Source organism: Acanthopagrus latus, chromosome 22 (genome assembly GCF_904848185.1).
Source record: "Acanthopagrus latus isolate v.2019 chromosome 22, fAcaLat1.1, whole genome shotgun sequence".
NCBI lineage: Eukaryota > Metazoa > Chordata > Actinopteri > Spariformes > Sparidae > Acanthopagrus > Acanthopagrus latus.
The window spans coordinates 9,262,923-9,286,259 of record NC_051060.1 but is presented as its reverse complement, the minus strand read 5'-3'; the positions used below and the strand labels follow the sequence as shown (position 1 = coordinate 9,286,259).

The following is a 23,337-nucleotide window of genomic DNA, read 5'->3' as shown; positions in this document are numbered from 1 at the left end:
GCTTCATGGAATGGGTTTCCATGGCCGAGCAGCTGCAGCCAAGCCACACATCACCAAGTGCAATGCAAGGCGTCGGATGCAATGGTGTAAAGCACGCCGTCACTGGCCTCTAGAGCAGTGGAGACGCGTTCTCTGGAGTGATGAATCACGCTTTTCCATCTGGCAATCTGATGGACGAGTCTGGGTTTGGAGGTTGCCAGGAGAACGGTACATTTCAGATTGCATTGTGCCAACTGTGAAATTTGGTGGAGGAGGAATTATGGTATGGGGTTGTTTTTCAGGAGCTGGGCTTGGCCCCTTAGTTCCAGTGAAAGGAACATTGAATGCTTCAGGATACCAAAACATTTTGGACAATTCCATGCTCCCAACCTTGTGGGAACAGTTTGGAGCGGGCCCCTTCCTCTTCCAACATGACTGTGCACCAGTGCACAAAGCAAGGTCCATAAAGACGTGGATGACAGAGTCTGGTGTGGATGAACTTGACTGGCCTGCACAGAGTCCTGACCTGAACCCGATAGAACACCTTTGGGATGAATTAGAGCGGAGACTGAGAGCCAGGCCTTCTCGACCAACATCAGTGTGTGACCTCACCAATGCGCTTTTGGAAGAATGGTCAAAAATTCCTATAAACACTCTCCTCAACCTTGTGGACAGTCTTCCCAGAAGAGTTGAAGCTGTAATAGCTGCAAAAGGTGGACCGACATCATATTGAATTCTATGAGTTAGGAATGGGATGGCACTTCAGTTCATAGAATGAGTAAAGGCAGGTGAGCGAATACTTTTGGTAATATAGTGTATGTGTGCAGGGTATCTACAACTCTTGAAAATTCAGTTTCCTCCAAAAATGATCAAAAATCTGACTTTTACTCTGTCCTGCTGTATGCAGTACTATTTAATGGTTTAAAATGCTTTAGCATCAGGTTGCCATTATTAGGAGATATTATACACACACTGTAGAAGCTGAAGTGAGACTGTTAGAACGGTGGATTGTGTGCAGTGTGCACAGGAAGCTGCTCAATTTTAAGGAGATCCATAGCAAGCATCACTGTTAGCTCCAGTGGCTAGGAAAATCATCAGTTAATGTGTCAACCGTTGCACAAACTTGAAACATTTAAGGTGCAGTAGGCGATTCTGGAGACAGATAGTTGCTCCCTGAGCCCAAAGTGATGTCTTCAGCAGACTGCTTCTTCCAAAGCCCAGCAGATGTTTGAGAGTTATGCTAAAAAAAAAATGACTGAAATAATTAATAAATGATCAAAATTGTTGGCAACTAACACTCTTTTGATTGACTAATTGATTATTTGACTAATACTTGCAGCTCTATTGTGCAAATTCATGTAAAGGGCGTGTTTTCTGATACTCTGGACTAGAAACTAGGGAAAAATATTGAAAGTGTGTATAGAGTTATAAGACATACGCACGCTGTTAAATTGTATGTTGTAACTGACTGTGTTCTCTCTCTCCTGTCAGAGGTGGGATCCTGTGTAAACTATGGAAGGCCATCACAGATTACAGGCAGAAGCCAACCTGAGGCCTTAAGTGGCGACAACCACTCAGAGAAGTCAGGACCTTTGTCCCAACAGCTCAGTATTCTCCTCTTACCTCAGTATTTATAAGAGCAAGACTTTTAGGAGAAGACCGTATGTCTGACGGAGAGCAGCTTTCCACCCACACAAGAAACTCTTTGACTCTTCGTGTCGGGAGTGTTTTGATAATTTTGAAAAAAGGCTTTTGGAAAAAAAAAAACAATCAAAAAAACAAGGTCACTTTGAAAGCAACAGTTACTCAGAAGTGCCACTAGTTTTGCTACACCAGATGGACATTACGCAGCTTTTTGCTACCGGTGGGTTAGAAATGACAACAAGGAGGAAAACCTTGAAAACTTTCAAAAAGGTTTCTCCCGTCTTTACAAGATGTGACGTTTACAAAACTTGAGACTGACCGTTTTCTAATACAAGCCTGAGATACAAAGTACTACATTCAAAATCATCTGTGCTAATGTTTTTACCATCGCCATCTTATCACTACTTTATTTAATGCTTTTTAATTTAATTGTTATGGTAATCTGAAGGACGTCAGCGCATGCCCCCCTTTTATTTTTATTTTTTATCTATACTGAGACTTATTTAAATTGTTGATGCTTTTTTTTCTTCACATTTCCTTTTTATAACACGGATCTACATTTTTATTTTTCCGAGACATGTAAATATTGTGTTATAAAATTATATGTGAATGACATTTATGTACTTCAAAAATACATTGAGGAACAGAATTAAATCTCCATGTGGATCAGACAGAGTCTTTAATGAACACATCTGAAAAATGAATTGTATGATATTGTATTTTCTAATGTCACAAATCAAATGAGATGATATTCAGTTAGTAATTAATATTACATTGACTCATTTGCTCTGTTTTTATTGTTGTACACTGACAAAATTGTGCTTATCTGGCTTGTGTTCTGTAGATATGATCATCCAATCTGATGTGTGTTTGTTGTGATGAAAAATCTGAAATGCAAAACAAAATTTCACATGGACGAGCCTTGACCTTTTTTTTTTTTTATTTTAAAACATGATGTCAGATATGGGGCAAGTAATCATGAGCAGTGTGTCCGTTTTGTTTCCTATCTAAAACTAATCAAGATCTTTGTGATATATTGTTAAAATAAAGCTTTTCATCTTGAAACTGTGAAAGAATTGTGTTAGAAGTGTTCTGTTACAAATACCATTGAATATACATAGGTAGGTAATATATAATACTTTTTTTTTTATTAAATGAACACTCTATGGTTCTTAGAAATCTAATCACTCTGCTTATTGTGAAACATTTTTGATCGGATCAAATGTTTTTATAGTTCTCCGCAAAAAAAATGTGGACACTGCAGATGTGTCCTTAGTACTTTTTGAAAATGGTACATTTTCCCTTTCACTTTTTAAAAGCATAATCTGTTTTATAAAACTGTGATGAAAAAACACTTTGAAGAAGTCAGTCAAGAATTAATTAATCAAGTTAACTTACAAACAAGAACACTTTGCTTTCCATCAGCACAGTCTGCAATTGAAAACGGCAGCTACAGATTCTGGTGTGAAACTGTAATTACATTTTTTTTTCCAGAAACTAGTAATAAAATCTGAATTTAATATGTTAGATAGCCTTAGGTTTGCTAATATCTTACGATCATTGTGTCTTATTTGCAGAATTTTATGGTGCGTGAAACCTAATAAGATAGTGATTTACAGAAGGCTAACTGTGCTGCTTGCTTAAATAGTTCCTATGTTATTCCTTCAATTGCTATTTTTTGACATGTTTCTATGCTCTTTTGTTGTGCCTTAATGCAATTACTTCCCCATCTCATTATTTCTGACCTTGTACTAATCCTCCTATTACATTAATCTGAGCCCTTTAGGCACCACCACTTTTCCACACAAAGTGACACATTTGTCTCCTAATTATTTTTATTTTCCTTTTTAAAAGTAAAATGGTGAAAATATCTTTAGCGACACAATGTGTGGCAGTCAGTCACGGCTGGTGTCATCACAGAGGTTCACCTGAGAAATAGCTGAGCACAAACTGAGTTGTCAGGCTAGAAAATGAATTCTGAAAGGTGTTGTGAAATGACAAGGACGTGCCAAAAAGTAACACATATCAAACTGATCAACAAAGACGTAAAGTTGCAAGTTGTAGTTAAAAGTTTCAGAGCAGTGGTTCTTCTTACAAACACAAATAATTGTGCCTAAAATTTTGACTTTAAGTATTTGAATTGCTATCAAATTGTATTACATAGGCTTAATATAAAGGGTCATATTTATTGCAAAGCATTACTATCATGTTGAGTCTGTGTGTAAATTAAATAGTGTGATATGTGATAAATGCATTACTGTAATGTATGACACCTGAATAATAAACACCTGAAAATCAAGTTATACTCATGTAAAGATTCCCCTTAACACTTCATTAAACAATATAAACTGGACGGTATGTAAGTCTGGGAGGCGAAAAGCAGATATGTTCTATGTGCTGTCTGCTGCCATGGAAAATGAGCTCCATTTTGTTTAGGAACATAAGAACAAATATTGACTTTGTACATATGAGTGACACACAAAGTCTGAGCCGGCTGTTTATATATGAAATGTTTAGACGAACCGCTTACCTGGAGAAAGTTTGGGAAATGACAATAGCTCTTTTACAAGACAAACTAGATTTTTAAACATTTATTTCTATTGCAGAATTGACTGGAAGTGTGTGATTTCATGTAGGTTTTTTTCCCCCTGCAATAAATTGGTGATACAGTATTTTGTAACTGAATGTATTTTATGTCTTCATATATATTTGTTATATATAACTAACTAACTGGCCATGGATTTCAGCCTGGTGTGTTTGATGCAGGCAGAGAGGGATGGAGGCAGATGAGCAGTGCTACAGGTGCGCCAGCACCCCCTCACCACTTTTATCCATCGATGTTACGTCACTGGTTTCCGCTGAGCAGCCGAACGTTCTGCTCACGCGGCCGCCCCCCTCCTCACCATGACAACAACGGATTTTTAGCATCGTCAGAGGACACACCGTTAGCTCATGGCTCCGAGGCCAATGTTGTGTTAAACAGCGGGTTTAACATTAGAACAACGGAGAAAGAGCTCATGTAGGAAGGTTTTATTTGCTCTGTGGACCCTCATGCGTCGGACACCAGCCGGAGGCAGAGGGAGAGGCCGTCTTACTGCGTGAACAACATGGCTCTTCCGACTCAGCATCCCTGGCTGCTGCTGCTGCTCGCTTGTGCTGTGCTGCTGGCCGCAGCCCGACATGTCGACGCTCGCTCGTTGCCGATATCAGACCTCAAATCCAAAATATCAGGGGTGGAGGAGCTGCTGGAGGAATTCCGCAAGCAGCTCCAGCAGGACCAGGCGTACAAGGTGGGCGACGTGATCGACTCGTGCGTGGGCGACTTCAACGCCGTCGGGGAGCGCATCATCAAGGCCAGAGCCTCCATCGAGCAGGGGGCCACCTTCCTGTTGGCCCCGGGGAGTGTGTACACCTGGAAGGACTGCCTGCACGCCTGCTGCTCCCAGCCTCACTGCACCGTGGCGGTGGTCCAGGAGGACCCGAGGCAGCCCGGGGAGAGCCTCAGCTGCTACCTGTTCAACTGCACCTATAGGAACAAAAATGTCTGCTCCTTCGCCCCGCAGGAAGGCTTCAGTACGTACAGCCGGACCGCCAACACAACGCAGGGACACCTCCCTGTTTCACCCGGAGGCTCAGCCCGGAGGCCCGGGGAAGGACATCCTGAGGAGGATGATACACAAGGTGGGACATCACAGGCATACAAGTTTAAATGATTGAAGATATGGGTCCATATGACTGATCATGTTTTAGGAAAATGTCATGCATGGATGGTTAACAATTTGCTGTATTGTTTTCTAATTAATTCTCAATTAAATAGTGCTAACCCTGGTACTTTCCAGTCCAAAGGTCCTATGAGCCTTGTAAATGCTTCTGTGGTCCCCCAGCTCCAAGTCCAATCTACCAGCTGCAGGGCTAACTGAGCTAACCACCTTACAGCAGCTACAATTAGCAGCAGTTAGCAGTTACTTTGGAGACATCCCTATTTGTTTTGAATATGAAGTTGTTAGGTGGCCAATTCCTACATCTTGCACCTTAAATAAACCTAAATTGTGTCTTAAATAACCAACCGTGTAAGCAAAAAAAGCTAAAACACTGCTGCTCAATACATAGATAAAAGTCAGGAGGGAGAATGTTAAATGTCACAATGAACACATAATAAATGATTTAGTATTTTACCCATTTATTTTAACTTAATTAACGTGTAGATTATGTAGAAAAATGGCTCATCTTTTGTTTTTGAATGAATGAAGATGAACGACAGGGAAGTACGACAGGGAAATGGAAAGATGATCAATGCAGTGACAAATGGTGGTTACTGGAAAGTTAGTTTATTATTCATGAGCATGTCATTCTTCTAATATAGTAACAAAAAGTAGCAGTAACTGATGATTGTTTTCTGGTATGGTGTGGAGTGGTAGACTGTAGCACTGGACCAGTGGACGTGATATTTTTGGGGGGTTTTTTATAGGTTTTATCTTGATCCTCCGTAGCCCTAAGGGAGTATGAAAGATCAATTATTTTCACCATTCGAAGCAGTTTTTCAACCCCCTGACAGTACATCAAGTTTTATGTATACTTTCTAAGATAGTTCTCCACAAGTTAGATTTAGCCTCAAGCAACAGCTACTTATCTTGTTGAAGAAGGCAGGGTGGGTTAATGATTTGCTTTTTAGTTTGTTTCCAGCCTGCAAAATGTCATCAGGACTCTGTGAACGAGAGCAGGTGTTTTATGACTGTAATTTTATCCTCCATTTGTTTACCAGCAAGTAAAGTGGTCTTTCAAGTGCAATCGAAGAAATGATTGAATAATTTTTAAGTTAATCATCTGGTGGACCAACAGAAAATTAACCAGCAAGTGTTTTGTTGGTCAAAAAGAAAGAAAAAGCTACAGTGGAGTAAAGCAAGAATTAATCAAATAAACTAGTCATGTAGGAATAATTGTCTATATTAGCGTGGTTTTCCTTTGTGATTCTGCAGATGTGGATGAGCCTCCTCGCAGTGACGCTGGACAGGATGTGGTGATCCAGCTGCCCACAGACTGGGCTGTCCTGGATGGACGGGACAGTGTGGACGACCACGGCATCAACCACTATGAATGGACACTCGTCAGAGGGGACACAGCCATTAACATGAAAGTGAGTCTATTCAGCAGATTGCAGAGCCATCTTGGATTAAAATGTACTGTATAGAGTTTTATTTTAGTGCTTAATGTGAGAATGAAAACAGCTGATAACAGTGAAGGAAGACAGACTGAATTAAGAAACGCAATAGCACTATTATTCTCTTCTTTCAGGGATCAGATTATTTTAATGTTTGAATTTGCTGAGTGAATTGTCATTAATTGCCCTCACAGACACCAGTGTCACATGGCTTGTTTATATTAGTTAAGTCAACATGAGCTCCATAATGCCTCGCTGTACCAACAAAGATAAGAGATTATTACGTGCAAACCTGCCTAAAGGACAGCAGCAATGTTGGAGGCTGCATGCTGTTCACAGTCAGGGGCAACATGTGGAGCACTGAGTACAGTATGTTATAATCACACTTAAATCTGTGGTCAGTTTCCACCATGTTCTACCTTACACATAAAACAGTTCCAGTGAAAAATGTTGGCAGCAAGCTCAGGGCATTATTCTGAGTGACTTGCATGTTTTTTTTGGGAAAGTCATCTTGCAGTTAGGCATTCTTCACAGATTATATTATCTGTTAACAGCTTCTTGATTGATTTAACAATAAATTCAGATTGATGATGATGAAAGAGGATTTAATCCTTTTTTAAAAAATTGTTTTATTTTTATTTTTGTGTGTGTGTGTGTCCATTTTGTGCCTTAATTGGACCCCTGGGCCACAAAGGCTCAAATGTAATTTGTTTATGCACTTATGCACTAGAACCACAGAAAAAAATCCTTTCATATCTGTCTTGGCAGTGGATAAATCCAGACAAAACAACAAAATATCTACAATGACTGCATACTGAAAGAGCGGGGCTATTTTTGTGATGTGGGTGAACTGACAGAAGCAGTTATGTAAAATTAAAACATAGTAGCCACAGAAGTTTTGAAAACAAATTATGCTGGATTCAGATTACATAGCCTGCAAGTAACGTCTGCCTAAAAGGCATAAACTTTGCAGGTTTTGAAAAATGTGCACATGTGATTTATTAAAGTCTGAGAGCAGAATTGTTGCCTGTCCTTAACCTATTTTTATGTGTGTTGAAGGCAACTCATCCAGGGCTGCTGAAGATCAGCGGTCTCCAGGAGGGTATCTACACTTTCCAGATGACTGTCACTGACACAGCAGGCCAGAAGAGCTCTGACAATGTCTCCGTCACAGTGCTGGCACCAAAACACCAAGCAGAAGGTGATGGGTTCAAAGAACATGCAGCTTTGTTGTGTTCTTTTGTGAGCTCCCTCCTAGTTATTTCCAGTAAAATCCAGGGTTATTGTGTCATGTGAAAATGAACCACTTATACTTCTTTACAAACTGAAGAGAAGTGAAGAGATGATGCTATAACAAAAAAAAGACGATGACTACTACTACTTTCAGATGAATACAATTTAGTTTTAATATTTCTAATTGTATCATTCTCTGCCCACAGTGTGTACTGGTCACTGTTCAAACTACCAGTTCAAGTGTGATGACGGTTGCTGTATTGACATCACATATGCCTGTGATGGGAAGCAGCACTGTCCAGACCGCTCTGATGAAGACTTCTGCCCAAACTGTAAGAAATCATTGTTTCCCAGTCTTTTATAATCTGTTGTATTGTCTGGATTAGTCAATGGAATGCAAGACTAAAGGAAGAGCACAAGCAAACAAAACGTCAAAAACCTCTCTGTTGTTTATTTAATTTCTTTAGTTGACAGCAGCAGGAAGTCAGTGACCCACCCTGCCAATCCATCAAGCCCTCATCAGTCTGTAGCTCAGACAGAGGCCGGGGACGACTCTATGACCGGGCCCAGAAAGACCGTAGAGACCATCGTACCACCTCAGGACAGAAGCAAAGCCACTGCTCCACAAAGTCCCAGTCAACAAGAGGCTCCAGGCAGTCAGGGTAAGAATGTGCTTATGTTTCAAGGTCTTTATTTAAAGTCTGTTAAAAGACAAGAAACAAGACACAAGACAAAAAGTTGTGTTTTCATTATCAAGAATCTAGAAAGCGTTGATGGAAATGGCCAAAGACTTGCATGAGGTGGTCTTTGCCCCATTTGAAAGTTAGTTAATGTGCATAATTTTCATGGTCCCGTCATTTCAGAGTTTTATGTGTTTTCTTTGTTTTTGTGATGCATGTTCCCAGTGCTCTTGTGTTCCTCCCGAGTCTGCTTTCCCTCTACACCTGCACTGCCTAATCTTTGTTAGCCCGGCCCTGCTCCCACTGTTGTTCCCACTGTTGTTCACACTGTTGTTCACACTGTTGTTCCCACTGTCATTCCCAGTGCTGTTTCCACTGTTGTTCCCAGTGTTGTTCCCACTGTCGTTCCCAGTGCTGTTTCCACTGTTGTTCCCAGTGTTGTTCCCAGTGCTGTTCCCACTGTTGTTCCCAGTGTTGTTCCCAGTGCTGTTTCCACTGTTGTTCCCAGTGTTGTTCCCAGTGCTGTTCCCAGTGTTGTTCCCAGTGTTGTTCCCACTGTCGTTCCCAGTGCTGTTTCCACTGTTGTTCCAGTGTTGTTCCCAGTGCTGTTTCCACTGTTGTTCCCAGTGTTGTTCCCAGTGTTGTTCCCACTGTCATTCCCAGTGCTGTTTCCACTGTTGTTCCCAGTGTTGTTCCCAGTGCTGTTCCCAGTGCTGTTTCCACTGTTGTTCCCAGTGTTGTTCCCAGTGCTGTTCCCAGTGTTGTTCCCAGTGTTGTTCCCACTGTCGTTCCCAGTGCTGTTTCCACTGTTGTTCCAGTGTTGTTCCCAGTGCTGTTTCCACTGTTGTTCCCACTGTCGTTCTCACTGTTGTTCCCACAATTGTTCCCAGCCAATACCTGTTCTCATGTTTCTCCTGTTCATTAGCCTCACCTGTGTTTCTCTGCTTCTCTCCACCTGCACCTCATCCCCTCGCTAGTTTAGTTTGTATTTAAGCTCAGTCTTTGGTTTAGTTTTCGTTGGTTATCTGTTGTGTTTGCCTGATCCTGCTGTTCAGTTATCCTGTTCCCGTGGTTTGTTTTGATTGAATCTCCTGAAAGCGATCTGCCGGCCTGCTGTCTTGCATTTGGGTCCACTCTCTTCTCAGTGTGGAAACACCTGTTCCGTATTTTTTCCCACATAGCGACCATTTAACTCACATGACCAATGAGCTGTTTCTTTTCCGACTGAAGAGACAAGAAATAGTAGCAGATTCTCTTCATCGCTCTACATGGATCTAATGTAACCTTCCTCACATTTAGTTCCAACTAGATGCTCTTATAGATTTTTTGGACTGGAGAATTGGCGCCACTCACTGCACACAGTGCCATGCATTTGCATTTTCTTTCGCCAATTTTTAAAATTTTGGTTGAATTGTAACCTGGCTAATGTTGCTCTGCAACTATGGTGATACAAAATAGAGTGGTAGTTTTTGACAAGTTGTTTTTTTTTACTTCAGCTCCACCTGTTAAAACATTCGCCCAACAGTACGACCCTCCATCATTGTGTCATTAGCGCATTATCCCTTTGTGAAGAGGCAGAGAGGGTTTTTAGTGAGTATCTGGACATAGAGGCAGATGGAGCCCCTGTAGGCAGCCATTGAGTCACAGAACTGAGCTAAAAAATGCTGGCAAAGCCACAGGGCCACTCTGCATTCCCAGGGAAAGCAGCTCTTTGCCTGCTGGAACAAAGCTCCTCTGTCCCTGCTGCCATCTGATCCCTGAATCAGGCTGAGACTGACCAAAAGGACTTCTTCCCCCTATTGGTATTTCACCACAGGTATTATATGGGTGAGGTGCATTCTCAGGAGTCTTTTCTTCTCACGAATGTCATGAATGCTCAGTCCATCAGTCATGAAGTCTCTACATGAAAACTATGTTTAGGAGAGAGAGAATGAGAGAACGAGAACATTAAACCTTGTTCCTCCGTTGGTTGTTGTGTGTTGTTGCTGACAGGAATGCATTGACTCAATGAAGTCAATGAAGTTGATCCTTTTCAATCTGTGTTGATTGATTTGGAGACTCAGAGGCAAAAGGGCTTAACACAACATTGACAAACATAAATGTAGTTGATCTGGTGGAAGTGTTAGTGAACACTTTCTGGAAGACGTGGAGTAACATAAGCATTCATTTTTATTTGTGTTTCAGGCCACTTGGCAAATATCAGTCCAATATTCACTCACTGTTTTAGCTCCGTCTTGAATCCCACCAACTCTTTTAGCTCCTACATGTTCCACTGTGTTCACAGGTGGGCCATTAACTGTCTGTCTGCTAGTGGATACTGCACAGGGGGTTTATCAGAGCTTTATTGCACAAAAAGCTGCCTGGTGCTGCTGGAAACAAAAAGTTAAACAGTGAGAGTGAACCAGAACACAAAAGTTGTCTCCTGCAAAACTAAAACTTAAAGCTGAAATTAAAAATGTTGTGGAAAACTGTTTTCCAATTCAAGGTATACTTTAGATCAATTAGTTTATCATCTCAGCTCAACACCATGTCTTAATGTGTGTAAAAGCAAATTGTCACAAATAAATAAGAATTTGGTTGTCTCTTTCTCTGTAGACCCATGTGCTTCAGCTCCTGTTGTTGGACCCTGCAAAGGCACATTCCCACGCTGGTACTATGACCAAAATGCAGGAGAATGCAAACACTTCCTGTATGGCGGTTGCCAGGGAAACCATAACAACTTCCTGCAGCAGTCGGACTGTGTCAGTGAATGTATACAAAAAAGTGAGAATCTGCAATTTTTACTTTTTCGTTTATTTAACCTAATATTGCAACAACATCAATATGTTATAATTTTACATTTTTCATGGAAACACCTTTCAGGTCCAGCTTTCAAACCAGCAACCGTGGCTCCTCCGATCACCAAACAGACTGAGATTGGTAAAGCTAAAGTGCATTTTAGTAAAACGTCATTGACATACCAGTAACATCAAGTTAATCGATAAATGTTTCCTAATCTTGTCTTGAAGCTGCCCCTAAAGTCTCCCAGAGCCAACCACAGAGTGACATCCCCATCTCCAAACCATTTGCAGTAATGGGAGGACATCCAGGACCAGAGTCAGGTAATTGAACAATTTGGTTGAATACCAATTGTACTGCATCATGCCTCAGCTCTTATGTGCCCTCTTGTGCTTCTTTATATCATGTTCTGCTGTTTCCCTCTGCAGGTGCAATCCTCCCGCTGGCTCTGGGCCTCATCATCACCGCTCTGCTGCTGCTCATGATCGGCTGTCGTCTCAAACTCGTTCGTCACAAGCTGAAGAAAACCCGACCCCTCACCACAGAGGAGTCAGATTACCTCATCAATGGCATGTACCTGTAGCCAATCAGCTGCGGGCAGCAAATACAAGCGTTTCGGGATCTGAGAAAGAGAACCGTGGGAAGCCTGAGCCAGGCCTTTTTGAATTTTCAGATTTGTCCTCACTTCAGGTTGGAAACATCCCAACGCTCTGCTGTCATGAACGTTTCTGAACACACTGATGAACGCGTCTGACGGGTAAATCTGCTGTTGATTGATGCTGCCTTCAAAGCCATTGACACATATTCAGATGCTTGTGAATTCATATTTATGTTGTCCTAAGAAAATATGATTGTAAATCCATGATGAAAGAGTAAACATTCCTAGTACGAAACTGATACATAGTTGTCTGTATTCCCAAAATGACTTCTAGGATACATATGGTAAAAGACGTGTTGTTAAAATGAATTTGATCCTCAATTACTGGTTACTTTGACGTTAAAGAGGTGCTGCACACAGAGATGCTGTATTTCTGCCACTGGGTGACACTAATGTGCCATATTTCTGCTGTACATTTTGCCTGAGTTAACTTGCCTGAGGGCAGAAATGTGACACATTGTAGTGCTTGTCTAGCACGTTTTGACAGATTAGGAATTGACAAATTCTTCCCAAAGTTTCTCAGAATCTTATGAAGCCATAACAAATTGTATAGTTAAAATTCTATTCCTGTCAAAGGTTTGTTGCATATTTTTCTTTACTAAGCAATCTTGTGTAGAGTATGTGCTACATCTGCGCAGATGTATTCCTTCAAAGTGCTGTCTTTCATGTGAGATATTAAAGTTTATTATATATCAAAAACACTGGTCTGATGTGTAAGTAATTTATAATGGTGCACTACATTTCCACAGCACATCGTTACATAACCACTGAGGACATGGTTGTATTATAAAACAGGCCCTTCAACCCTTTTTCATAGGCGCACACACAATTTGGAAGGGGGGTTGTTTTGTATCTCGTTGTCATAGTAGGGTTTGGGTTGTTTGTCTCTGTGTGGTAGTTTTGTGCTAGTGATAGTCTCATATCCGATTGTTGTTTTGTCTCTGCAATATTTTGGGTCTCCGTAGTTCTAAATCTGTCTCTTTCAGATTGTTCTCTATTTGTTTTGTATCTGTTAGTGATAGTTTTATGTCTCTATGTGAGAAGCTTTATTCTCTTAGCAATATTTTTATATCACTGATGTTTTTGTGTCCCTTTGTAATTTCATGTCACTTAGTTGTTTTGTCTCTTTTTGGTATTTTTGTGCTTGATATTTTTGTCTTGGTTGTAGTTTTGTCTGTGCTACTTGTGTGTCTTCTCTCTCATTTCTTTGCTCATTGTGGTAGTTTTATTTCTCTTTCCATTATTCCTGTGTCTTTCTGGTTGTTACCTGACTTTGTTTCATTAGTTCCTGTAGTTTAGTTGAGTGTTGGTCATTTATTATTTAGTGTACTAGTTCAGTCCCTCTGCAGGTCTATTGTGTCTTTTATTAGTTTCATGTCTGTCTGTGGTGCATTTGAGTCTCTATGGACAATTGGTCTCTTTGTTTCCTTTGTTTTTGTAATTGTTTTGAGTCTGTTGTTTTGTCTCCTTGTCGTCATATTTTTTGATCTTGCAAAGAAAGGTCTACAGTCATTCAAAATAGTCCGTCCCAGTACACCCTTTAGTAATCGATCCATGACTGAGGACACTGAGGTCATTCACCCTTAGTTTATAGGAACTGAGACATTTACACAGGCTTTACAATACACACAAATTTTACGTTCATAGCTGACTGTCATTTTTTGGAATCACTCTTAAATTTGACTATTTGAGAAAGAAATGAAATAAAGTTGTACTGAGTTATATTCTTGGCAGTGTGAAAATGGTGCATTTAGACCATCATAAAAAGAAAAAGAAATATAGAGAATTTACATTAAATAAATTTTAAATCACATAAAAAGAAGAATATGTTGCAAACTTTCACAGTAAGGTGGGGTCGTACAGTCGAGATTATTTCTAAAATATTCACCTCAGCTCTGCCTGCAATAATTTCTCATGAAATACATATCAGACACAAGCCTCCACACAAAACATTCAAAAACAGACAAAAACATAAGCTTTTCTTTATTTTCATTTGCCATTCCAGAATCTGTGAAAGCCAAATATCATTCATCACTTCGATCACCCAAAACAAAATGTGCTTTTAGATTTCAAGAAAACAGACATTCATTTGCTTTATATTGTTGGAGTTTATTTTGGCAAAGCAGTGACTATCTCATTTAGTGTCAGTCACCAGAAGAGCCTGCACAAATTGTTAATGGTAAACCGGCGGCAGAAAGCAACACATCACCAGGTGAAAAGCACAGCCCTGTTATGTGCACGTGTGTCAATGTTATTAGTGCTCCGCTCTCTTTGGAGTATATTCAGTATGATCCGATGGATTGCTTACTCTATGTGTAGAATGACTCAAGAGTGCTGCACATCAAACAGGATGTGTGGGTTACATCAGCCATTGTGTTGCCTGTGTGTGTGTGTTCTTAATACTGCTGGCAAGGGAAAAAAGCTCATGTGTTAGCAGAGAGGTCTAGAGTTAGATGATCCACACGCACACACACACGCGCGCTGTAGCTACGTGAATTATCTAAAAGTTTCAAGCTTTCCCCCGTCGCTGTCCGCTGTTCCTCCTACATTCAGCTTTGATGCTGCTGAAATGTAAGACTGTAAAAGTGGCTGATTGTAATTCAAATGATAAACCACAAAAAAAACGAAAAATCCAGCGGTTTGAAATTGAAAACACAACCAAAAAGATGCAGGCCTGAAAAGAAAAACAAAAAAGCCTTCTCCGATATTTCTGCGCTGAGCTTCAGTCTTTCTTCCCAGCCCGTCTGGGCTGTCATCAATGTGATACTCTTGTCCATCGTTAGATTTAAACAAAAAGAGCATGTTTTGTTAAAATGCCATGGGCTGTTCAACCCCATCCAAGTTTTCTCCAGGTTTAAACTTAAAGGTGATTTATGGACCGTCTTCCTCTTCAAAGTTCATCCCTGTGAGAAACAGAAGTCAAATGTGAGGAAGGGCAGAAAAGAAGAGCAGCATGCAGGAAATAAAACCACTACAATCGTGCAAACAGAAAGTCAAGAGTTAGAATTGCATGCAAAACGTTAAAAAAGGCTCTCACAGTAAAATACAAACAGTTATTGGTTTTTGTCTACATCTCACAGAGTAGAAGACCAAACAGAATAAAAGGAGACTTGGGTTTTACTGTCTTCAAATTGACAAAGTAGCCATGCTCTTGAAAACCAAGAATATGCCTTCACACTGCTGCTATTTCTTTAGTGTTTGGGTTCCAAAACTACGACAATGATTTTCAAATTTCATTAGTCAGGCAGGTTTTATTGACCCAATTTGGGTCTACAAGTTAAAAAAAAGGATGAAGGAAACGTGCAGCTTAGTTGGTATGGTATGGAAGAAGCAAAAAATGTCGACAAGCAGCAAAATGCAGCCCCTTGTGATCCATTGCCTGCTCCAAGCCACACCATTTCACCTTTGCCACTGTGAGAAGGAGAGAGGGGGAGGAAGGGGAGAAGGAAGTCACTTCCACCTGGACCACTGCTTTTCTCTGTCTGTTAAAGGCACATAAATCACCCCCATCAAGGGCTTCATTTTGGTGCTGCCGTCCTCCAACTTGTCGTACTGCTCCAGCATCTGGTTTCCACCAGCCGGGCCGACGGGCAGAATCAGCCGGCCGCCCGGCTTCAGCTGATCCAGAAGCTGGGAGAGAAACGGGGCTTTAAAAAGGCATTCCAGCACTGCTATTTAAATCCTGTTTGAAACACAAAATTGCATTAAATTTGTTTTCTCTTTAAGCGCTCATTTTCACTGCTTCGTCTGAAGTGAATTAGGAGAATGTGACCTTGATCATCAGCTCTTAAAGTATTCAGAGGGACTCACAGCTTGAGGGACAGTCGGTGCTGCTGCGCCAACATGGATAGCATCGTAAGGCGCTTCCTCAGGATGGCCCATCCGCCCGTCCCCCACTGAAACACATGACACACACACTCATTCTGATTCTCTGTATCATATTTATTGTTATTTCTGTCTGCTCATTGATTGCACTGACCTATTCAAACATTGCTGTGCTGGCAGCTCTTCTTCATGTATTTGTCACTTCTGACTATTTTCAATTAGCTGATTTATTATTCAGTTTACGAAATGTCACAAATACCCAAAGAGATGAAGCTGGGTGATATATTCACTCAACTCAGAGACACGGCAACAGTATAACATTCTTAAAGGGATGGCATCTAGTTTACACTTCAAGAAATGTCTAAATCTACATGTCTTAAAAATAGCTTACTCTGAAAGCTTACTGAAGCAGCTCGTCTGATGTTAATGTTTGACACCCAATAGGTTGCGTTTTGTTAAAAGTGTTGGCGCAATAAGCAGAAGTGTCAGCTCACACCTTTTCACTCTACAGAAACTCTTTCATGTTGTGTTGTGTTGTATTGTTTTCCTCTCTTGTTGGGAGTTATTGCTTTTTATTGATTACTTACTGGCCAAAATAATGTCCAAGAAAAATGTAAATACTGTATATTGTTTAGCACTGTCCTGCAAACGCAATTAACAAAATTGTTTTGGATTTATTTTCTGCCAGCCGATAAATCAAGACACAAGAGAGAGAAGATTCCTGAACCAAAACTGAACAGCTACAGTATGTTTGCCCACCCACACTAACAATCTGTCAAAACATCGTGGCTGCAACGTTTTTTTAAAAAATCAAACAAAAAACAGAAAGCGTGTCTGTTAACCGCCTACTTTTTATTAATCTCCTGGTTCTATCAGCACTGCAGCGCAGGTGAAATTAGGAACACTGCTCAATTATTTAGCACTGTCTACTGAGCTGCTGTTCATTTAGTTCCTCGCTGAAGAGAAGACAGCAAGGATTACACTGTCCCTTGTTGTGAAAGCAGGGTTCCCACACCTTAAGCATTAAATTCATGGACTTATCTCGGTAATTCCAGACCCAATTCCCTTAAATTCAAGGATCCTTTTTTTATAATACAGGCCCTTAATTCCTTTAATCTTAAAAACCTTAAAAGGATTTCAAGGACTGAATAGAAGCATGAAATGTGTGAGGTCACAGTGACTTTGACCTTTGACCACCAAAATCTAATCAGTTTATCGTTCAGTCAAGTTGACATTTATGCCAAATTCCCTCGAGGCGTTCTTGAGATATCACTTGAAGAAAAAATGGACAGACAACCTGAAAACGTGATGCCGCTGGCTATCACCTTCACCTGCATGACTGCATCAGAAGTTAGTTCGTAGAACAAACACAAAATGACCGTTACCTTTCATCACTGACATCTCACCTATTAGCGTGACTCTGCCCGATGTTATCAAACTGGGGTCGTCTTTCGTCACATTGTTAATAGAATCGTCTACCAGCTCTTTGATGTGATCAATTCCTATAACTTTCCCTTTAGGACCTACCTGTGGAGCACAGAGGGAGGAACAGTGCTCAGTTCACACAAGAACATCACCAAAACATCAGACATGTTTTATCTGTCTTTATGTTATCTCGATTGGTTGACAAGCTAATCAATCAATCAGAATATGCCGCCAAGGAGAAATCGTATGTGTTTACCCGTCATGTGTGGCTCACCATTCGTGCGAAGCAAGCGGACAGGATTCCACTGCCAGAGCCGACGTCCAGAGCTTTTGCTCCCTCGTACAGCTGGTCGTGTAGGAGCTCCAGGGCATAGGCGTGCTGGGTGGAGGGGACGTCAACAAGGAAACTGCATTACAACCCATCAGTCAGCATTCATATTGCATCAGACACTGACTGTGACAAGGTCAACACCACCCAGTTAGCTGACCGACATGATGACTTATCTCCTTCTGCTCCTTCAGAGCTGCAACGATTAATCAATTAGTTGTCAACTATTAAATGAATCACCATCTATTCTGACTATCAATTCATTGGTTTGATCAAGTTTTAAAGAAAAACTGATAAAAATGATATGATTCCAGCATCGTCAATGTGAATACTTCCTAGTTTCTTTACTCTTCTATGACAGTAAACTAACTGTCTTTGGGTTGTGGACAAAACAAGATATTAAAGGCATCGTGCTGGGCTTTTCAAAACATTGAGCAACATGTTTTTATCATTTTATGACATGTTATAAACCTAAAATTTTATTGAGTAAACAAAAATAATCAACAGATTACTCAACCTTAAATAATCATTAGCTTCAGCCATTATCATTATCATAATCAATTCATTTGACAAGTTATTGGAGTTTTACAACTATTCCAGCAATTGTCATTTGCCCCTAAATGTAACATCAAGTTTCTCTTTACAAAACAGACAACTGTTCAAAAAATCTTTCATCCTCAATCCATTTAAAGGATGCATGTTCCTTCTTTCTGTGTTTTTTTTATCCATGAGAAAGGAGTAAATGTAAACCTTTTACAGTGGAGCTGCAACTAACAGATATTTGTATTTTATGTATTGTATTGATTAATGTACCAATTGTCTTCAAGATTAACTGGGTAATTGTTTAGCGTGTAAAATGTCAACAACAAAGTGTCATCTTCAAATTGCTTCTTTTGTCCAACCAACAGTACAGAACCACAAGACTTTTCATTTGCCATCATAAACAACAATGAAAAAAATCAAATCTTCACATTTGAGATGCTGAAACCAGTATATTTTGATATTTTTGCTTGAAAAATAACAGAAACGATTAATTGATTAGCAAAATAATTATATTTATGTTGTTAATGAATGTTCTTTTGTTTGACTGATCAATGAATAGACTAATTGATGGACAAAGCTTACATTCCAACAATGATCACACAAATATAGCAAATTAGATTTGATGAGATTAGATTTGTTAACTGGCATCTTAGAGCCACTAAAATATTTGATTAGATTTAGAATGAAAAGGGGAAAGACAATTTCTCTGACTGCATCTCTTTGTTATCTACGTACTAAATGACTGAATGAGAGCAAGCTTTATTAAAACAACTGCAGGGATTCACAGGATGCAGAAATGTGTGAGTCTTTTAAAGTCATACCATGTGTGGAGCGCTGATGGTCGCTTGATAGCCTTTAGGTCAAAAGAGAGGAAGAGGCTCGGTTAGTTCATCCCTCTGACATCAGGCTATATTTTGAGAGTATTGCGATGCACGAGCGATGTCGTGACCTGACGTACCTATTGACTGGGGCGAGTCCATGTATGGGTTACACCTAGAGAAATGGGCTCGGTCTGTGGCCAGCATGACTTCATAGACCTTGTCAGACTTAATAATGCCATTTTCTGGGACGGAAAAGAGTTTGTGTCACCATGAGTTATGGAAACATGAGCAAACACCAGGCAGGAATATATTATATAACCCTGCATCAGATGCAAAGAGAAATGCATAACACACACACACACACACACACAAAGAAAGAAAGAATTCAGGGATTATTTAGGCATTACACAAGCAAATACAAAATGACTGGTACATTTGGATTGTACAATATATGACGATCAACCATCAGTCACTTTCTGTCCCTTTATAGCTCTTGGTGTATTAGACCATTGTAGGCAATTTTCCAAATGAGTGAGCAGGACTGCTCTGCGGCAAAATTGAATTCGTCAGCTAACTAATTCACTGGATTTAACTGAAATAAACACTCCTGTCCACATGTTTTATCCATTGCACCCCTTTTCAATTGATTTTCCAGAACCTTTCCTATGTGCATTTCACAGAATAAATTGGATATGCTTGCAGAGGATTTTATCCATGCCAACCAATACTGTGGTAATAGCACATATAAATTTGAGAAAAACAGTATATTCTATATTAAGTATGTATGAAGCAGTGCTTTGAAGGATGTTAGCATTTCAGGGAACTCTCAAGATAATATTCAAATGAAAATGAGCTTTGGCATTTCAAGGAATGTTGGACAATTTCAACATAAAAACTTTACAAATGACAAATTCTTACTTATCAAAAATATCAAAATGAAAAGACAAAATAATGGTATGAGAAAATGTATTACAATACAAGTACATTTTAATTTTGAAAAATACGAAAGGGAATTCTATACAAACTGATAGTTACATTTCAGCCTTTGTTAAAATGAAGTCATCATTTCGTCTTGATTTGTTTATCAATTATCTTTTCTTTTAACTCTTAATGAAGACCACTCAGATTTTGCAACAAACATGGTCAGTAACTAAAATGTCCAACAAACCTAATCTATTATCAAAGATTAAACGAAAATCTATTGTTAAGGTAGATGACTCTTTGTTAAAGATATCATTTAAAATGTTTATCCTATCCTATTTTCATCCTAACTTTATAACTGACCACTAAAGTGAATAATAACTTGAATATTCATTTTTCATAATAATTATTTTTATTGATATTTTCTTTTAACCAGCAGTCGCCTAAAATAAATGGTTTATAATTTATCAGCCCCATCTGCAAGTTTTTCGAGCTGTTAGCTTGACTGAGCATGCTAATCTAAGAGTTTTAATGAATGTATTTCGATTCATTCTTGTTAAATGATTCAACTCAATTTATTGGAGTTCAACTCAACTAAACTGTTTATTCTTTATTTCTATGAAAAGTTTTTTTCAATAATGTCTGCTGTTGATATAGTAAAATGTTTTGCTACTGTCTCTGCATTAGACACTGTAAATATAGTCTGGGCAAATAAACCCTTCACTTTCATTTTATTCATGTTTTTTGTCATAAATTCCTATCGATTGCCATGTAAGGTTTCCACCCTGAGTACTCCTGGAATCTTGCAACCATAGCAGGGCATTAGCAGTGGAAAATACTGAGACATAGAGGAATTAAATGTTTGAGTATGAAAATGAAGTTGCAAATAGCCATGTGTTCGGTATGAAAAACTAATAATCACAAAGGAAACAGAAGACAAAGTGAAGTTGGCAGCATACAGACAGGAAGTCTCACACGTGTCAATGACATGGACTGAACAACACAAGGTCAAACAGTGTCTGAGTTTATAGACATGGTGGAAGACACCAAAAAATAACTCCACAAAGAAGTGTCAGTGTCTTCAGAATAATCCCTCCTAACAGGTTCCTGTAGCAGCTGGGGGCAAAGGTGGGAGAAGCCAAGGACAGCAGGTGCTGCTCTCATTACCGACTCAACTCATCCCAGAGCTGCGTGCCGCTTTAGGATACATTACAAATAAACCGAACAGGCTGCCAGATGGACACCCACTAGAGATTTCTGAAATTTAAATAACCTGTCAGGGAAGATTTCAGCTGCCAGAAATGAAATTATATTTGCAAGTTCAGGAAAAACAAACCAACTTTATGTTGTTTTTTAAACTATAAATCCATTTAGTAAACATTCCTCCAACACATAAGTATGTGCTATGAATTCATGAGGCAGTTGAGGCTTAACTGAATTGATTTGTCTGAACTGGTGCTGCTTGCACTGACCAGTCCTGAACATTGATCAGGGGGACACAAACAATTAGAAAAAGTTGTGAATTAGCATGCATCCTGAGTGTGACCTGCTTGAATCCAAATTATGCAAATTGAGGGTTAAATTTAAGACATTTCTGTGTCTAAATAGGTCAGTGTCCAGTAAAGAGTTAAATGGGAAGGAGCAGAAAATCAAAGGAGTGACCAGTTGAGAATAAGAATTTGTAACACAACATATTTATAGTAGCCAATTAAATGGTTTGACTTGAATAGATGTTCTTAGACTAATGAAATAGAACATGTATTTGCATAATTGGCACAAATCATGAGGGGTGGCTTCTGAATTTGACTTAAAAGCCTTTTTGACAAAGATTTATGTGGATTTCCAGCATTTGATTATCCTGCATTACAGAGAGGCTGCTTTTAACTACCCTTTCAATTTCAAAAAGCAGAACTGCAACATTTTTTTTATCAATATTTAACTGAGATATACAATCATGCCTGCTGCAAAGAAACATTAAGTTAGAATTATTTAAATGCAAATGGATCTTGGGTGGCCACAATCCCAAAAACCCTGCAGCTTTTGGCAAAACACTTGCAGGTGATCTATCTTTTGCAATGCTATGCTGAACAGCACAGAATATAAATAGCCCTGGCAGATACTTTATATTGAAAGCAATCTTGGATACTGAAGTCTGCAGGCGTGATCTCATTGAATATAATTTTGCTTTCTGCAAGAAAGGAACAGCAGGTCGGATCAGAGCTCGCGTATTGATAAAATGCTTGTAAATCACTATCACATAACACAACGCACTTCCATCTAATAGCAGAATTAACCATGTGGCATCAATGGCAACAATCATACTGGACTTAGCACCGGATAACAGCCGTGTAGCAGGGTGGTAACGTTACACTGAGTGACTGATATTTTCTGCAGCCGCTATCGTTTGACCTAACAACTCGCTGCAACTGTACCACAGCATGCTGTCACATTCAATCACCCGCTTACAAAGCCGCTGTAGAAACGGACCTCACATGTCCAGCTGCCATTGTCATTCATGTTAAAGTATAGTGAATGGTACAGGCATGATAGCTATCAATGAATGTGGGCAGGGCACTTAGCAGCGCGGCTAGCGCTACTAGCTAGCTACAACGTCCCAAATGACGCACATAGAGCTAGCAGGCTAAGTGAACCTAACACAAAACTAAAGCTGCACAAAAAAGCTGCAAATGTGCGTAAGAAGTGTGTGTATTTATTGTTAATGTCTTCTCTGCAACGACGGAGGCTTTCGTCTGTTTCACGGCGTAAACGTGGTTTGAGAGGGGGGTGGAGAGCGGTAACGCTAGGTCAACAACAACATACCACATAGCTTAGCAACAAGCTAGCTACGGCTCGCGTGATAACCCCCAGCCGCTAAACAAAACCGTTTTCGGCCAACCTGCCCGTGAAGAAGTCGGTGCTGCCACCGCACAACAAATTCGGACTTACTGCGGAGGTTGTTGACAAGCTCTGCGTGGCTGGCTCCTCCAGATTTCCAGGCCATTATTAAACAGACTTTGCGGAGTAAGTAGACAGCAGCTGTCAGTGCCGCGCCTGCGCCAACGGTTTTGCCGATGAAGCTGACAACCTCCAGAGCAGACGGCGGAGCGGCGGATACGTCACCAGACATCCAGGATGATTTTACTGCTGGGCGGTTTATCTAACGCAGACCCTCATGCAGAGCATTTTAATTTCACAAAATAATTAATTAATCTGAGATATGAGCCTTAGCTAATGTTAATTGCACTGGGGGGGAATAAACATTGATCAGTCAGTGCACAGTCAGATTTGCCGCAGTAACATAGACGGTGGCCGCTAAGTGGAGTGCGACACATGTAGTAGTAAAT

The 23,337-nt window shown here is 40.0% G+C and overlaps 3 protein-coding genes across 6 annotated transcripts in view; 2 read left to right on the top strand and 1 right to left on the bottom strand.

Moving 5' to 3' along the window:
* map3k5 (mitogen-activated protein kinase kinase kinase 5) overlaps positions 1–2,696 on the top strand; it is a 75,302-nt gene extending 72,606 nt beyond the window's left edge. For both annotated transcript variants that reach the window (XM_037086274.1, XM_037086275.1), the window contains exon 30: positions 1,471–2,696. In XM_037086274.1, coding sequence (XP_036942169.1) covers positions 1,471–1,531 — 61 coding nt within the window. In that variant the 3' untranslated portion in view covers positions 1,532–2,696. The remainder of the gene's footprint in view (positions 1–1,470) is intronic.
* Positions 2,697–4,502: 1,806 nt separating this feature from the next.
* lrp11 (low density lipoprotein receptor-related protein 11) lies at positions 4,503–12,831 on the top strand. The gene is made up of 9 exons (XM_037086082.1): positions 4,503–5,304; positions 6,600–6,757; positions 7,841–7,982; positions 8,221–8,346; positions 8,482–8,676; positions 11,290–11,457; positions 11,557–11,613; positions 11,703–11,795; positions 11,901–12,831. Exons 1-9 carry the CDS (start codon positions 4,731–4,733, stop codon positions 12,053–12,055), a joined length of 1,668 nt encoding a protein of 555 aa, XP_036941977.1. The 5' UTR covers positions 4,503–4,730; the 3' UTR covers positions 12,056–12,831.
* Positions 12,832–14,087: 1,256 nt separating this feature from the next.
* On the bottom strand, positions 14,088–23,302 carry pcmt (protein-L-isoaspartate (D-aspartate) O-methyltransferase). Of its 3 annotated transcripts, none has more exons than XM_037086085.1 (8): positions 22,940–23,104; positions 19,210–19,314; positions 19,073–19,104; positions 17,655–17,759; positions 17,362–17,482; positions 15,941–16,026; positions 15,534–15,760; positions 14,088–15,033 (listed from the first exon to the last, which is right to left on the bottom strand). In XM_037086085.1, the coding sequence occupies exons 1-7, from the start codon at positions 22,992–22,994 to the stop codon at positions 15,581–15,583; spliced, it is 684 nt and encodes a 227-aa protein (XP_036941980.1). In that variant the 5' UTR covers positions 22,995–23,104; the 3' UTR covers positions 14,088–15,033; positions 15,534–15,580. The 3 variants fall into 3 exon arrangements, with proteins under 3 accessions (XP_036941980.1, XP_036941979.1, XP_036941981.1); XM_037086084.1 differs by having other exon boundaries at positions 14,095–15,033; positions 15,591–15,760; positions 22,940–23,302; XM_037086086.1 differs by lacking the exon at positions 14,088–15,033 and having other exon boundaries at positions 15,670–15,812; positions 22,940–23,302.
* Between the last annotated feature and the right edge of the window lie 35 nt (positions 23,303–23,337).

Bases quoted from the DNA above. Each gene is read 5' to 3' on its own strand.
- lrp11 (XM_037086082.1), top strand. From the start codon at position 4,731: ATGGCTCTTCCGACTCAGCATCCCTGGCTGCTGCTGCTGCTCGCTTGT. The intron at 6,758-7,840 runs GTGAGTCTATTC...TGTGTGTTGAAG, and splicing joins ACACAGCCATTAACATGAAA to GCAACTCATCCAGGGCTGCT. The intron at 11,458-11,556 runs GTGAGAATCTGC...AACACCTTTCAG, and splicing joins CAGTGAATGTATACAAAAAA to GTCCAGCTTTCAAACCAGCA.
- pcmt (XM_037086084.1), bottom strand. From the start codon at position 23,120: ATGTCTGGTGACGTATCCGCCGCTCCGCCGTCTGCTCTGGAGGTTGTC. The intron at 19,105-19,209 runs GTACGTCAGGTC...TTTGACCTAAAG, and splicing joins GGACTCGCCCCAGTCAATAG to GCTATCAAGCGACCATCAGC. The intron at 17,483-17,654 runs GTGAGCCACACA...TGTGCTCCACAG, and splicing joins CCGCTTGCTTCGCACGAATG to GTAGGTCCTAAAGGGAAAGT.